The 15,797-nt window shown below is 34.3% G+C and overlaps 1 protein-coding gene and 1 long non-coding RNA gene across 3 annotated transcripts in view; one reads left to right on the plus strand and one right to left on the minus strand.

Moving 5' to 3' along the window:
• Window positions 1-2,985: 2,985 nt before the first annotated feature.
• LOC116780201 lies at window positions 2,986-15,773 on the plus strand. The gene is made up of 3 exons (XR_004354373.1): window positions 2,986-3,770; window positions 12,704-12,780; window positions 15,665-15,773. It is a non-coding gene; the product is annotated as an uncharacterized LOC116780201 (long non-coding RNA).
• The window catches only part of TNPO1 (transportin 1), a 67,922-nt gene continuing 60,571 nt past the window's right edge, over window positions 8,447-15,797 (minus strand). For both annotated transcript variants that reach the window (XM_032674803.1, XM_032674804.1), the window contains exons 24-26: window positions 14,422-14,496; window positions 11,606-11,748; window positions 8,447-10,033 (exon numbers count right to left, since the gene is read on the minus strand). In XM_032674803.1, coding sequence (XP_032530694.1) covers window positions 11,641-11,748; window positions 14,422-14,496 — 183 coding nt within the window. In that variant the 3' untranslated portion in view covers window positions 8,447-10,033; window positions 11,606-11,640. The remainder of the gene's footprint in view (window positions 10,034-11,605; window positions 11,749-14,421; window positions 14,497-15,797) is intronic.

Genomic DNA, 15,797 nt, shown 5'->3' on the forward strand with positions numbered 1-15,797 from the left:
GCAATACCTAATTGAAGTTATTTCAAAGTTAGGAATGTGTTCTGTTGAAGATTTGCAGCAAGTTTTAATGACAATTTTCAACATCCCTGAATTATGTATTCCATTAGGCTGCACCATCTGACTCACTGTATACTTAAATGCACACTTCTCTTGATTTAGACACCAAGCTTGATCGCATCCCATTCATTAATTCAATTACTTAAATTATGAACCCAACAGCATTGTTTCACAGTGAGTCATTTGGTGCTAATACTCCACCTTTTTTTACCCTTCTGCTCTGTTGCTACCAAAAGCATGTTTCATCAAATCAACCTTCAGTCAAATGGAAGGATCAGAAAGCGCTAGTAAACACGAATAGTTTAACGTTTGTAGATTCCATTTTGACTTCTTGTCACATTTCAGCCCTGCATGAAAAATTCTGGGAGATTTCTAATATACTCAGGAGGTGCATTACTATGGAAACACCATACTGAGGTTTTTAATCTAAATTCTGTGTAGGATGGGGAAATAACATGACCCTGGTGCTAATTAACATGACGGTTGGGGCTTCAGTCCCTGTAAGGGCCATTCACTTAAGAGTTGGACTCAATGATCCTTGTGGGCCCATTCCAACTCAGAATATTCTGTGAAACATCATAAATTATTATGCTGCTATACTCTCAAGAATACATTCAATGGTTAGTTGAATTTACATTCTTGATGTATCGATATATTTAACATTTCATACATGCTTTAGGTACTTACCTGCAAGTATGTCAATCAATGGAGCAGCTTATTTGCAGTTAACAAGTAAAAATAACCTAAAAGAAAAAAAAACACAACAAAACCTGAAGTGTTTAAAACATTCAAATTCAAAGAAATATGAAGTGTTTAGAAGAGCAAGCTCTGACTGTACAACCATTTAGTACCAAAGTGCCCCACAATACCTGGTGCACAAGCAAGATGGTGTTCAGATCACAAAGATCTCCACTCTGGTTATAATATACAACAGAAAAGGTAATTGTGGTAGAAGGATTTGAAGCCAAACTATTAAGATTATGTGGTACCTCAGGAAAGTACTCCTGTACAGCTTAGTATAAGAACAGATGGTGCTTGTGTCCTTGTAAGGCAGCTTGTAAGTATTACTGTACTAACAAAAAGAAGTGCAAATTCTTGGGATTGAGTTTATGCAAGGTAGTAAATGAAATAATGAAAGAGAACGGTATTGGTCTGGACAGATATTTTAGCTGTCTAGGTAAGCAACAGCTATTGAAATATTGTGAAAGAGGTAAAATGATTGGGTTATACATGTCCTTAATTAGGATTGCACATTAAAAATCAGAATGTCAGTATGAACAGGATGGTAAGTGAATGGCTTGCATTTGGGCAGAAGCAATACTATGTGAAATTGACTCTTGCCTTTGGTTCTTCACATCCATAGATTAACATACTATCACATACTAATGGCAGCCAGCTTTAGCAACTGGAAGAAACGTGAACTTCAGTGTCCTTATCACCTCAATAAAACTCTTAAAGGCTAATTGCTTCTGAAGATGTGCAGACCTGTATTAGTAATGATTTAGAAGGCCTCCTGTCTCCACACACAGAAGACACTGAGGTTTGGGCTTTATTTTTTTGAGAAAGAGAAGTAGCCAAGATGCCTATGCTTGTTAATTAGAAAAATGAAACTCTGAGTTGTTACATCAGGCAATTATTTGTGTTAAACACTGCCCTTTTACGGACTGAGAAACAATTCCTTGCATGAGTGAATTGCTTGCAACACAATGAGAGCTGTGGTCTGAGGTTCCATCTAGCTTCCATCTGGTTTTGGCCCAATGTTGAAAAGAGTTTTGTTGTGCAAGGCCTTTGATGAGGAGGATGGAGATAAGCAAAACTAAAATTAGCTACATATTCCTATGGCAGAGTACTAGAGAAAGTGATGCAACTATCTTGCTGCTTTATGTTATGGTATGTAAAGAATTTTAAAAAATGAATACTTGAATTCTTAGTTTGTCATGTGATTCATCTGATCTTCCAAAGCTAGAAGGAAAAGGTGCATATATATACATACATGGTTCCAAAATGTTTTTTTGAGCATGTACATTTCACAATGAAAAATGTATATGCAAAACAATGACCATCAATACATTAAAGAGAAAAATACCCCCACCATGTAAAATGATTCAAACTTTTCTTTTGAGATAATGATTATATTAAAAGAAGACACTGAAAGATGCTTTGTGTCAAGATGTGGTTTTAGAAAGAAAAATACCACCTTAAAATTTAGCTGTGAAACAGTTTTACACTTTTTTGGAGGAGGTTGTTGTTTTAGTGTTAAAGGAAAATCTCTTTTTTTTTTTTTTATGGTATTCACAATGTTTTGAGTTTTGAAACTACAAAACCCTTCTGTTTCTATACCAAATCCTCTCAATAAGTCAACAAAAATGCAAAGCTGAAAGATAGCTTGAGAAAACTGTAAATTAAATATACCCTACCCAGTTAGGACATTCCCTGAAAGAATTTTAAGGTAAAAGGAGTGGTAAATTAACATTGCTTCTCATTGTGTCCTTTACCACAGAGATAAAATTCTATTTCCCATTTGTATTAACCACTGAAAGTGCAAAGAGAAATAATGGAAAATTTTAAAAATTGGTATGTTATAGTAACACTGCAGCAGTTATGCATCCAAGTTAACCTGTATGCTGTAAACATGGGAAGATTTTAAGTTCTCCTGTATATTTAATACAGGAAATTTATGACCACCCACTTAGCCAAGGGGCAATAAGAAAAGGAAAAATGGGTAAAACTCTCAGGATAACAGTTCAACTTGGTTTTCTTCCACTTTTTTATTATACACTTATTATTTACTATATATTTGGAAAAACATTTGGAAAAAAATATTTATACCTGATACTTCATATATATATATATATATATATATATATATATGTAAGTATATATAAAGCTTAATTTTCATTTTATCAATTCAAATTGAAGCCTGGCAAACAAAGGACTGATGTCACAACAACCCCCTGAAAAACTGTGATTCAAAAATAATTCCTTATATGCCATCACTTACACACATTAGTGTATGTACAGCATAATTGCATCTGTTTTCCTTAAATTGAACTGATTATTGGAAGCAACCTAATTTTAAGTCCGTCACTGTGCAGATTAACATTTGGTTGTCTTTTGGGAGGTTTCAATAGCCTATACTGCTTATTTTGTGTGAAACAAGAGTAAATGCCTGTGAAAGATCATTCTTTTATGTAAGCAATATGTTTCATTCTGAGATAACAAAAGCTACCAACAAATACTCTGTATTTTACACATACAGTGGTCCTACTGAAATGCTTTTTTATTCAAGTACAACTTTAAATTAGATGTTTATTTTTTATCTTTTTTTTTTAATAAATAACATGATATACAGTGCAAGTTCAATCCTTGGCACTGTTCCAGTCTGACCACAAACTTTGCAGTAACATTCATTTCGTGTACTCAAGATGCTGGTACTTACTCACCTCTCGTTTGTAAATACAGGTAGTCAAAATTAGAGGCCACATCTTAGATGTGGCTCTGAGCTGGTAGTAGAAGACTAGAACTGAACTGCTGACTGACAGCAAGATATTCTATCACAGGTACCCCAGAACATAAGGGAGTGGGGATGGCTACTTGAAAGAAAACAGAACTTCCCCCCATCCCCTCCCACACAGCCACCATCTCTGCTGATCAACTTGGTCTCTATACTGCTGTTCCATGGCCTTCTCCTGCTTCTGGAGGCAGAAATCTAAGTCCCTTGTTAAGCAGAGTTTAAGCCAAGTATGCAGCAATTAGTTTCTACTTTAAATTTTATTATAGTAAGTAGTTTTATCAGTGCATTTAATTGAACTTAATCATTGCACTATAGAAACAATTTGTGCTAGACGTGTAATAGTTTAAGTTGTCTAAATGCTATTGACCAACTTTTAAATATTTGAACATGAAATGTTCAAATCAACATGGGTGGACTGAATGAAACTTTTGCTTTTATATTTTCATTTTAGAGAGTCTTGTATCAGGAAGTTCTGGAAGGGCAGCTCTTTAAATAGTTTGTATTATCATGGTCCCATGAAAGCTAGATAAAATTAGACTAAGACCAGCGTTACATTTTGGTTCAAGGTCTTGAACAGCTTGAATTTATTTCTAGTTTACTCATTTTTTTATGATTCACATTACTGCTAGAACAAGGAATGAAAACAAAGTAGTTAGCAGGTATCATCCAAGAGGCTCTAATTTCAAGTCACCTACACCTCCTTTTTTCTACAGTCATCTGCCCTCAAGCAGCATGAAGCATCTAAACTAAACTAATCTTAACTTATTCAAAGATTATTTTCTTTTATATAAAATGAAAATCCTTATTCCATAAAGTCTAGTACTTACATGTGTGGATCAGAAGAGTGCGCTACCAGGTCAGGCAAAACATAATTGAACAATGAATTTAATCATTCATTAAAAATTGGAATGCAACATCTATATTTAAACAACTTTATTAACATAGTCAAGCAGTGATTAACATTCACATCTATTATGTCACATCATACAAATGTAAATACAAAATTACTACAGTACAATATATATTCTCTGCATGATCCAAAATATTTGGTGGCCCCAAAAACTCTTTAAAATTCAGCAGCTTATCAAAAATTAAAACCATATTCTATTTAAAATGAAGTTCTGTTAGCACATAGGCAGACTTCAAGAAATATCACTCAATTTAGTACAGTTTGAGAGGTTGCAGGAGGATATGTTTGAAGGAAACATTCCAACATTGTGGCAGATACAGAAACATCAGATTTAAAGCTTTCAAGCAAAACTTACACAACCTAAGTTGTCAGCAGAAAGATCCAGTCATCTTTCATTTAAAACTATATTGTGTACTTCATCCAATTCAAAATTTTAGAAGTGTCTAGTATTATTAAGTCAGACAATATACAACATAATTACCTCTCTTTCCATGAAAAATAATACACTGCAGATTTCAATAGCCAAATAAGCCTCCTTATACCAAACTCTTTTTTTCTCATTGCTGTCCTCACAAAAAACACCCAAGCCTTCTTATTTAGTTGCTCATGCAAAGTAAGGAAATAGATACCTAAACCAAAAGTAGTACAATAGAACCAGTTTATAGAAAAAAATATGCTATACTGTAAGTGTTGAATTCTTTGAGATGTGTATTTGGCTTACTTAAAGCATACTGTAACACCACACAGGGATTTATCTTATAGAGCCATTTCAAACTTCCCTCATGTAAGTACATTCAAGTGAGTGAGTATCACTATTTTAGCAGAATATACAAGGCAAGCAAAGAAGAGTACTTGCCTCAATTCCCCATTTAAAATAATAAAATAAAACTGGCTTGCTCTAACCATTAAGTGCAAAGAGCAAGCATCAGTGGCAGACAAAACCCAGTTTCTATTGGAGAAGAATACCTAGAAGACTGATGGATGCAAGTCATCCTGGAGAATGCATAGGTGAGTGAAATACACAGCTACTGATCAAGCCTTATTTATTCAAAGTGAGGTTATGTAATATATAGCAAATATGTGTGCAAACTACATCAGCATCTATCTGAGAAAGGTGCAGGATGTTTTGCCATTTCACTGTAGAGCTTTATCTAAGATAAAAAGTCATTCTTTAGACCCTATATAAAAGCTTTATGCATCTATCATCCTCAGGAAAGAGATAGTATGGAAGCAGTTAGTGTTATTTCTTTCCTTGACAAAATCTGAAACAAAAGATTTCCAATTTAATGTTGCATTTAAAGCATTTTTTTAAGAAATACTTGAGTTGTTTGAATATGGATGCATTCTCCTCAAGGGAAGAATGCTTTTGCGCCTTGTCTGTTAATACATTCAATATGAATAATATAGGTGAAGCAAAAGTAATTATTGTCCCACAGTAGAAGGTTAATTTAGAGTAAGTTTAAGACAAGAGGAGCTGCCTAAATGAAATACGTAAACCGATAAAATTATGACACATTTTTATTAGCATGTGTTCTGAACAAAAAGGGTACAAGAGTATTCACCTGAGATAAAGTTAGTATTTGAATATTTCTAAGTAGCAATGAGTTTTGCTTGAGGAAAGCAACTTGAATTTTTAAAATATACATTTTACTATTATACAATATATGCAGTTTAAGTAATTAAAACTGATGCTAACATAAAAGTTCTAAGGAAAAAAAATCACAGTGTGTATCAATATTGTTAATTACAAAATTTATGCTACTTCATAACTTTTAAAAATTATAATGATTACAAATTTTAACCCATTCTTCTAAAAGTGATCTTTTGAGTACAAGCTTCAAGGAGCAATAAACCAAAGCATAAGAATTAGCTTCTTAAAATTTAAATATATACATATTCACTCATTTAGAAAATAATCAAGCTTTGGGAAAAAAATACAAAATTGATTATTTTTGCTTGCACTGGTTAAAATAATGAACTAGTCTAATTTTTTCCCTAAATGAAATGAGCGGTTTCCTGAACGTGTTATGAAAAAAACTTAATATTGAATTTCATTTAAGACTAATTTAACAGCAATTTAGAACTGCCAAAAAGATGCATTTATAAGGATTTTAAATACACTTTCTGTTACCAACTTAGGTTGATCAGCAGCTTTTTTTCACTCTCAGAATCCTTCAAAAAGGGAAACTCAAAACAGGAAAAAGGCATATATAAAAACAGTAAACACTGACCTCCTGAGGTTCCTACAACAAAAATATTCAAGTAGAAAATCTACACCATTACTTAGCAGCGGCTATTTCTGTAGTTTAGCACACTAACAGCACTTTTTTCAGTGTGTAAGGAGCAAATGAAGTAAGCCGTGCTTTTAGCATGCCAAGAGGCAGAAACACTGGAATGTAACAAAGACAAACTCACAATTCTACCAGTATAAACATTCAGTCAACATTCAAGAACTGTCAAGACTACATCACAAGAATTAAGATGCTTTTTATATATCCCATGATGCAACAATTCAATTTTAAATATTAATGCTGTTTCAGAACTTTTCTTACCTCACATTACACCCTAAACGGCTTCTGCAAATCTTTGCACTTTATTATGCATTAGGAATATGGTTTATTTGCTTTATAATATACCACAAGAACTTACTGATACAAAAGACTATTTTGTCAGTACTCTTTATTTCTGCCCTAATTGATTATTTTCCTTGCTGTCATACCAGATCAGTTCACATCTGTACACATACCTATTAAAACACATATGCACAAAAGTGGCATCCTAAACTAATCCAAGGTGAGGTGGAGTGGTTTTATTTGGTTAAAGGGGCTTTCTGAAATTTAAGAAGTTTAGTTAAACCTAGATTCTAACTGTTATGCTACCATATTATTTCTATTCTACAAACTTTTTAATGTCATTTCTCTGAAACTCTTCCTTAAAGTTCAAACACACTCAACATTAAAGCAAATTTGGGTCTAAAATAATATCCCACCTTGCTAAAGGCTGGGGTTGTTTTTTTCCCCTTTCAAAATTTGGTTTTGAAGTGTTTTTCAGTGGCTATTAACTAATTTATTTCAGAGTTATTAGCTGAGAAGGAATTTTGTGTTTGCTACCAAAGTAATGTAATTTGAAAGCAAGTTATCACATGCAGTTTTGACCAAATGGAATAAATACTACGTACTGGCATTATTGAATGTATTTCATACAGTACATGTCCAAACTATTCTTCAGGCATAATCCATTAAAATTTGCAAAGCCAAAAAAAAAGTGTGGAAGGGGGACATAAAACATGCATGTGATCATGCATTAAAAAAACAATCTAAGTTGTTTAAACAGCATTTTTAAGTTCACACTCATACAGCTCAAACTTCAGTGCAATGGCTAAATCATTCAACAGTCAAAGAACAGAACCATGCAAAGAAGAGCAAGTTCTTAAAAAAAACCAACCAACCAACCAACCAAAAAACAAACAACAAAAAAAACCCCACAAGAAAAACCCCATCAAAACAAAAAAAAACCAACAACCCCCCCAAAACTCAAAACAAACAAACAAAAACCCCCCAAAAAACCAAAACCAAAACAAAACAACAAAACAAAAAAAAGGAAAAGGAATAGAAAAGGGGGGGGGGGAACCAAAAACCAAACAAACAAGCAAACCCCAAAACCAAAGATTGTTATCCAGTATCAATTCTGCAATGCAAAGGTGAGAAACTAAATCTACAAAAAGGCTGTTATGGCTTAATTTTGTTTTGCAGATTAATAATGCAGCACTTGAAAAATGGAAAGGTGTGGCTTCACCTCTGACCAGCAGAGTTAAAAATCTCTCCATTTTCCTTTATCATCATGGGATACTCTTTAGGCAATCTAAATTATTAAAGACTTGCCACTTTCAGATGGACACAAGATCAAGTGTACCAGTTAGGATTTCACATTCACAGTACATAAGAAAATACACATGGAAGGAAAAGTAAAGGGTTAACTTAACAAGGATTTATTCACAGGAATACATGTAAGTAGAGAAAAAAAACACAACAGAAAAGCTAAACAAATGAAATGAAGAGGATCCAAACCAACTTTCACTCTCTAGCTTTAAACTTGCACCCTTGTGCATTTAACTATATCACAAAGGGCCACCAACATGCGCCGATACCGTGTAGATACCCTGCATTACATCAACTTAAACATCTCTTTAAGATCATGCTTTGAACAAAAAAAGTGTAGAAGGTAATACGTTGAGTGGGAATAAACACAAATGTAGCAATCTTGTCATCAACTTCTACAATTGTCTTTACGTGCCAACTAACATTTATGCAGCCTTTAACGGGTCTTACCATGTAATTCATTTTAGAGATTCTGATAAAATCACTAGGATATAACCATGCAGAAAGCACATCACACTGACAGCACAGAGGCAAATATTTTGCACAGCTATATCAGCTTTCCACATTGTGCAGGTTACACACAATACAATATCAATCTTATTCTTAACAGATCCTAAAAAGGTATTTCAAGGCCTAATTTAACGTTAACTACAGTACTTTATATCTATATTCTTAATAAAAATAAATTCCACAGAATCTTAAAAAGGAATTTTAAATGCAGGGCTATACTGAATTGGTAAACTGCAACACAAAACTGGCGCAACATAGGTAAATGTATACCAATTTCACTCTATGTGATGCAAGCATGCTACTTTCCCACTAATTAAAATTACTTCTGATCACTATGAGCCAGAACGCATGCCTGAACCTTAAACTGCAAGTTAAGAATAATGCCTTATTCTAGAAATTAAAGCTAAAAACGTACAATAATAAAATCATATCCACTACCTTGGTTGTTTTCCTTAATGTAAAAATTAAGATGTCAGTCTTTCCTTTGCAGTGTCCTTCCCCTTACCCCAAAACATGAAAGGAGTGACTTATTTGGCAGCTTGCAGTTGCTTCATTTTGTCCAAGTTAACCTTTATTATTTTACGATGGGGTTTTTATGCTGTACACTGCAAGTGCCTGTTCCTAATACAGACACAAGCTGCATTTTAACTGTACTAACTTTGTTTGCGTAGTTCATTAACATGCAAATACCTAGTAATCCCCTCAAGCAGGATGAAATAATGTAGAAAACCCTTACTTAAAAAAACAGAAAACAAAAAAGAAAGCCTTTTACTGTTTGTGACCCCCATTCTTAGGTTTCCTTTATTGTGCGCAAAATATTTTTCCTCTTTACGTATCCCTATGGTTCAATTATATGGTTACTTATTTTGGTACAAATCCCCACAATATTCCAGAATGTGCTGTTTTGTGACTAGATTCTTTTTTTTTCTTCTTCACATCCAGTGCAGAGGTGTAATAGGAGACAGATTTCCACCCACAAAGGCTCCAGATGTTAAAACATTTCCCAACATCGACTTAATACAGTGACGGCAACACCTCCCTCCCGCCCCTCCCAGTAGGGTTGGGATTGTACTGTATTCCCTACTGGTTTACCCTTCCCCCCAGTAAAGGGTAACATTTTCCCTGGGTGCAGAGGCTCCCTCATAGTCTCCCAGACTGAAGGACCTGTAAAAGGAAAAGATAAAGGTATAATTAAATCTTACCTTGACCCTTTGACAGGTGGATAAACAAAGGGCCTTTTTCAAGCAGTAAGTGCCAACTGTTAACTTAAAAATTAATTTATGCCTAGATTTTCCTTTTTAAGCCTGTTAAGAAAGCAGCCCGTTTATGTAAGATAAATTATTATTCATGAAACAACAATGTATGCTTTTAAGCTACATTGACAGTTCCACTACTGTGCTAAACTCAGATTTACGATAAAAGCAGTCCTATATATTCTAACCAGCTTTTCCATTTTTTAGCACAAAATTGTGAGGTAGTTATGACATTGAGAAAGTATATTACATGTATATTACAGTATTATTACTGTATATTACAGTACAATCTGCTACTGACCTAACAGCTTCCCTTTTAGGTGGATTAAACAAGATAGTTTCTCAGTTCAAACTGAGAATAAGTGGATTTTATCACTTTGGTTTCCTCTTCAATAGGAGGAGAAGACACTCTTATGTTAGAACTAAAACACCCTCACTGATAATAAATACATAAATGTTTGAAATTGTTTTATTTTTAATCCATTGTTTGGATCAAACATGTAATTCAAACAGGATTTCTTATGTCAGTGACTGAAAAAGCTTAGGCTGACTTTTAAATAGTTATCCATTCCAAAAATAAAACTACTGCATGACTCACGCCCATAATTTCAGTGCAAAAATTCTACTAGAAGTATCAAATCTGTATAAAGACTAAGTGAATCAACTTAATTCACCCTCTTTTTTTGGGTAATATAATAATCTCTTCACAGTATCACACTACTTTACACATGGGAAATTTGCTTAATACATCATGCACAGACAGCATACAAAGCTTGGTGGAACAATAATACAGCTATTCTAAAAGGCACTTTCACTGCTCTTTGTTGAAATTGAATCATTCTCTACACAGAACTGCCTAATAATTCTGAATTGGTGCACAAAACCGGAACATGGCAATAATAAACACATTAGCCTCCCCAAAACATCATGCTTTACAGTTACAGTAATTACACATTAGCATAACATCCTTTATTCAGTCCAAAAAGCATTGAGGATGTAGTTCAGAGTATATTGGACTTCACATAGCTCCAGTGCATTAACGAACTTGCTTTCTATCTTGGAGGAATATTCCTGCTTAGACTACATCTGCCACCTCTTAATTCATAACATGTAAGGGAGCCTGTGTCTTTAGTATGATAACTTCACGATCATATTCATCACTCTGCTTATTAAACTTGAACCAGCGCTTTGTTATACCTATGCTTCCAACTTTATCTCGATAAAATAATGTGTGTATGATACAACACTTTTTCTTTCTTTCTCTCTCTGTAACAATAAAAAAAGTCAGCTGCTTTTGCTACAGCCTCCATCATTTAGGTATGCTATCACACCTTCTTTTTTCCCTCTCCATAGGAAGGAAAGATATCTCCTCCCGTGTATCTGAACAATTCTAGACGGATGAATTAATTATATTTCATATAATGCACACAGGGAGAAAGTATGTTATACAGATCTGTTTACCAAGCAAGATTTCTGTGCTTACCTCTAATTATGGGACTGCAGCTACAGTGCATGAGGTTAAACTCCATAGTAAGCTGCAAGGCGCTCTTTTAAGGGAAGAGGAAACTGGTCAGAGAAACGCCTCCAATTCTCATCCCCAACTTGATTTTTAAATCCATGAAGAATCTACAAATGAGAAGGGAGAAGTCAAGATAAGCACTAAATAGAGGATATATTATTTACTAGCCTCATATGCAGTAAGCCACAAACTGCTGAGTTGTACATCTGGCAATCTGAATTCCCTGATTTCATACTGAAATGCTCTTAAGAAACAAAGGAAGTATTCTCTTTCTTAACGTGTTTTTTCTTTTAAAGGTTACATATAGAATATAGCTACCCCCACAATATGTGTGTATACATATTTATATGTATTTTAATGGGTAACCTAGAGTTAGGCCACTTCAGAATGTCTATTTATAATTTTTTCAATTCATCATTCATTCATTCAGTCACTCAACTGACATAGATCATACGTGTTAAGACTACTGTGTTCACATTTCTTTTTTAAATGTGTAGGATGTTATGGAAAGAAAGCTGAGCCAAAACCACAGCCAACATTTGACAAAATGAATATCTGTCCATTTTTAGCACAAAAATAAAACTTGTGAGAGCTCTGTTCGTTGCATGGAATCTGTAAGACTACTGTCACTAAAGAGGAAGCTCTTGAAATCTTTTTTGTTTTGCAAGAACAGGAATCCACACTCAATGGCAATCAAAAACCAGTGAAAGAGGAAAAACAATAACCTACAGGTTTCAGTCTGGATCTTCTGATGTAATAAATTATCTGAAAACCAATAAATTAAATTATACTATCAGAAAGGTCTTAGTATGTTAGCTCTTAAAACAACAAGTAACAAGTGAATATTAGAAAGGACAAAAGCAGATGAAATTACTTTTCCTCATAGAAAATTATGCAAAGAGAACCTAAAGTTTTGGTTTTCTTTTTTACATGCAGTGAAACTGAGTTGTGGAACAGTCTATCCTGAACACATTCTCACAGAAATGGCAATACCAAAGTTATGTGCTAATGACATGATAGTGCCACCAGTTAACTTACTGCTTTTCTCCCTTCCACAAGCAGGTTCGCCTCTCCTTCCTAACCCAAACAGTCACATTCGCCAGCTGCCAAGCAACTACTGAAAATCTAAGAATGCTCAGGTATGACAAAAGGTTATGTGTCAGATTTCAACACTGGCAGCTCATTTATCCATGCTCTTGAAAGTTGTATTTTTCTCCCAGTTCTAATGGTAAAGAATAAAACAAAAAAAGAAACACTGGACAATCCAGTTTCTTTCCACTGTTCCTGAAACTCATAATTATTGCTGGAAAAACATCTAACTGGACTACAGCACTCATGTATTCATGAAGAAGTAAACTAAAACCCCTGCATGCCATGACTGAAGAAAGCTTTGTCTCCTTTCCTGCAAGGCAAAAAGCACAAAAATACATTAAAATTGCTTGCTTTAAAAAGCAAAGGTGTCCTTATGTCAAGTGATCAAGAACCATTGTGTCTAGTTTGAATGCCGTGGGTGCTACATGGACAACTTGGAAAGAATCTAAAAAGAGGAGCCTAACTTACTGAAGCAAGTATTCGATGCTGAAGGACTGGTACAGAAACACACACTGAGACTGCTTTGGGCAATAATCATAGGCTGTATCCTGGACTTCCTTTTCACTTGCATTTTTCACAGCATTCCTTCTACTGATGCATTTTCTAGATTTAACATTCCTTGGAAGGAGACCAGTTATCTGAGAGGCTAACTAAGACAGTCAGATTTCTGTCTTTTCTCTTAAAGATGGGATAGAAAAGTTCTAGCTTCTGTTTTCATGCTCACACATGGCATTAATCGAAGAAGAAGTGCCAATACTGACCCATGATCCTACTAAGTTTTTAGGAATATGCTCCATTTTTTCTACAAGGGTATCATGAACTTTTCTTTTGAGATAGAACTTCCTAAAAATCGAGATTTCACTTTAGAACTTGTGAAGGGAACCACTTTTTTTCTCTCTCTCTTTTTTAATGTAAGACATTAGTGCAAAAATACAATATATCACATTCTGGTTGTGCTGGTGGTTTTGCAGTTTAGTGGGAGGTTTTCTGCTTTGTTTTTTTGGTCCATTTGTTATTTTTTTTGGTTTCTTTTTCTTATTAAATACAGGGAAAACAGTCCTTTTGCTTAAACTCTGTTGATTGTTGATACTTGTCAATAGGGATGCATTCTTGGGTATAACTGTATGTTTGTTTCTTAAAACTTGCTCAACCAAGAGGGATTCTGAGGAGGATTAAGCAATCCCTTATTTTCAGCAAAAGTAAGAGAATCAAACAGAATACCACCGGGATATTTTTAATTCAAAATTTTCTAGATATTTCTTCAAAATAAATTAGGCATCTTTGTGACAAAAAGTAGTCTTGAACCATAAAGATCTCATTTTCTAGAAAAAGTCTTAAATGTAGTATAGAACCCCCTGTTCTTTCAAACACAGGACATTATGAAAAGCTGTTTGAGGATGATTATCCTTTCAAATAACATCTCAAGTGAACTTCTTAATTTTAAAAAAGTTAGGAATAACCCAAATGCACATAAGAAAATATAGGTTAAAAAAATATAAGAAAATAAAGGTTAAAAAAACCAGTCAGGCTTTTCATGTTGTTTTGTTTGAAAATGTATGACCTTGCATGACCACAGGGGGCAGAGAAACCTCCATGACCAACACAGTAAATGCTACAGAAAGAAACAAACCAACCAGAGGATGCAGAACAACCACCATTAGAATATATTGTTATATTAGAAGACTTACCTTACAGAACATGTCTCGAAGATCATCTTTTGGACTAATCCATGATGCAACAGCATCACAAAAAAAAATAAAGTCCTATAAGATTAAACAATCACATAGGTTAGAAACCTCAATTTATACATCTGAAAACAATATTTGATGTTTATTCTGTGAACTGTACAGGGTCTTTGATCCCAATTCACAACTGCTTTTGCTTTTATCTATTTATTTTTCCACTTAATTCAGACAATGCTGTGTTCTTATATGCCTAAGTGTTCAGAAATAGAAATTGCTGAGTGTCTTAAGACCACAGTTAAAAAACCTCAACTCTCCCCTCCTACATCACACTAGCCTAACATTTCTTTCAGTACACATACAAATGCAAGAACCAATCACCTTAGTAAGAAGGAACAAATGCACACTCGCACATTTCCAGTCGGGGAAAAAAGGTGTTATATTGCTTTAAGCAGAGCCAGAAGTTTTATTCTGGGATACAGGTTCAAAACTAAAGCCACCTCAAAATCCCTCTGCTTAGTTCATCTGCTGTCATGCATTACCTCCCCCTACACCAACAAAACGCCAGTCTTTAATAATTATGTTAACAATGCACATGATTTCAGTAGGAATTGAGGATAATGACTACAGAGGAGAGATGGGCTAATCAAATGTGTCCTGAATTATTCCCTCCCCTTAAGCTACATGAATGAACAAACAGACAGCAGAAGAGTGAAATGTTAAGTACAGAATAAGGCATCAGTGAAATGAACCAAAAATTACAAAACAAGATAGAGGCTCAATTCTTGTGTTTCAGGAAGAAGAACTCCAGGTAGAGGAGACGGAAAAATCAGTTCCATTTTCCTCTAAGAAAATATTACACTGATACAGCTTCACTGCAGAGGTGTAGAGACAAAATATCAAGTCATATTGTGTTCTTCAGTTGTACCATTTAATTTAAACATATGCATGTTCATTGTCACATTGACTATTTAAGTAATCTATTCAAAGTTGAAACAGAATCTTCTCTACCCAAGTTTTAAGAATGGTTACTGGTTTTTTCTGTTTCTTGTTTTAAAAGCCTAGCTTGCCTCTGGAAAATAGGTTTCGTAGTGTCAACTTTCACCTTATATTTGCATCCAGATCCTGACCACAACCTGACAGAAGTATCAAAATACAGTTATTTTAATCAAAGTTCATTATTTATATATTCGCTGCAAGGAAAAGACAAAAACTGACTTTAACAATACTCTCGTCCTTTCCTTTTCAGATGATAATTACTGAAGCATCATGATATGTATCATTCACAATATAAATATTTTGGCCTCCTTAACCTCAAAATAAAGCTACATCATGCACTGCAGGGAATCACATCAAGGAAAACCTTTTCATACTCCACATAC

This window comes from Chiroxiphia lanceolata, chromosome Z (genome assembly GCF_009829145.1).
Source record: "Chiroxiphia lanceolata isolate bChiLan1 chromosome Z, bChiLan1.pri, whole genome shotgun sequence".
Lineage (NCBI taxonomy): Eukaryota > Metazoa > Chordata > Aves > Passeriformes > Pipridae > Chiroxiphia > Chiroxiphia lanceolata.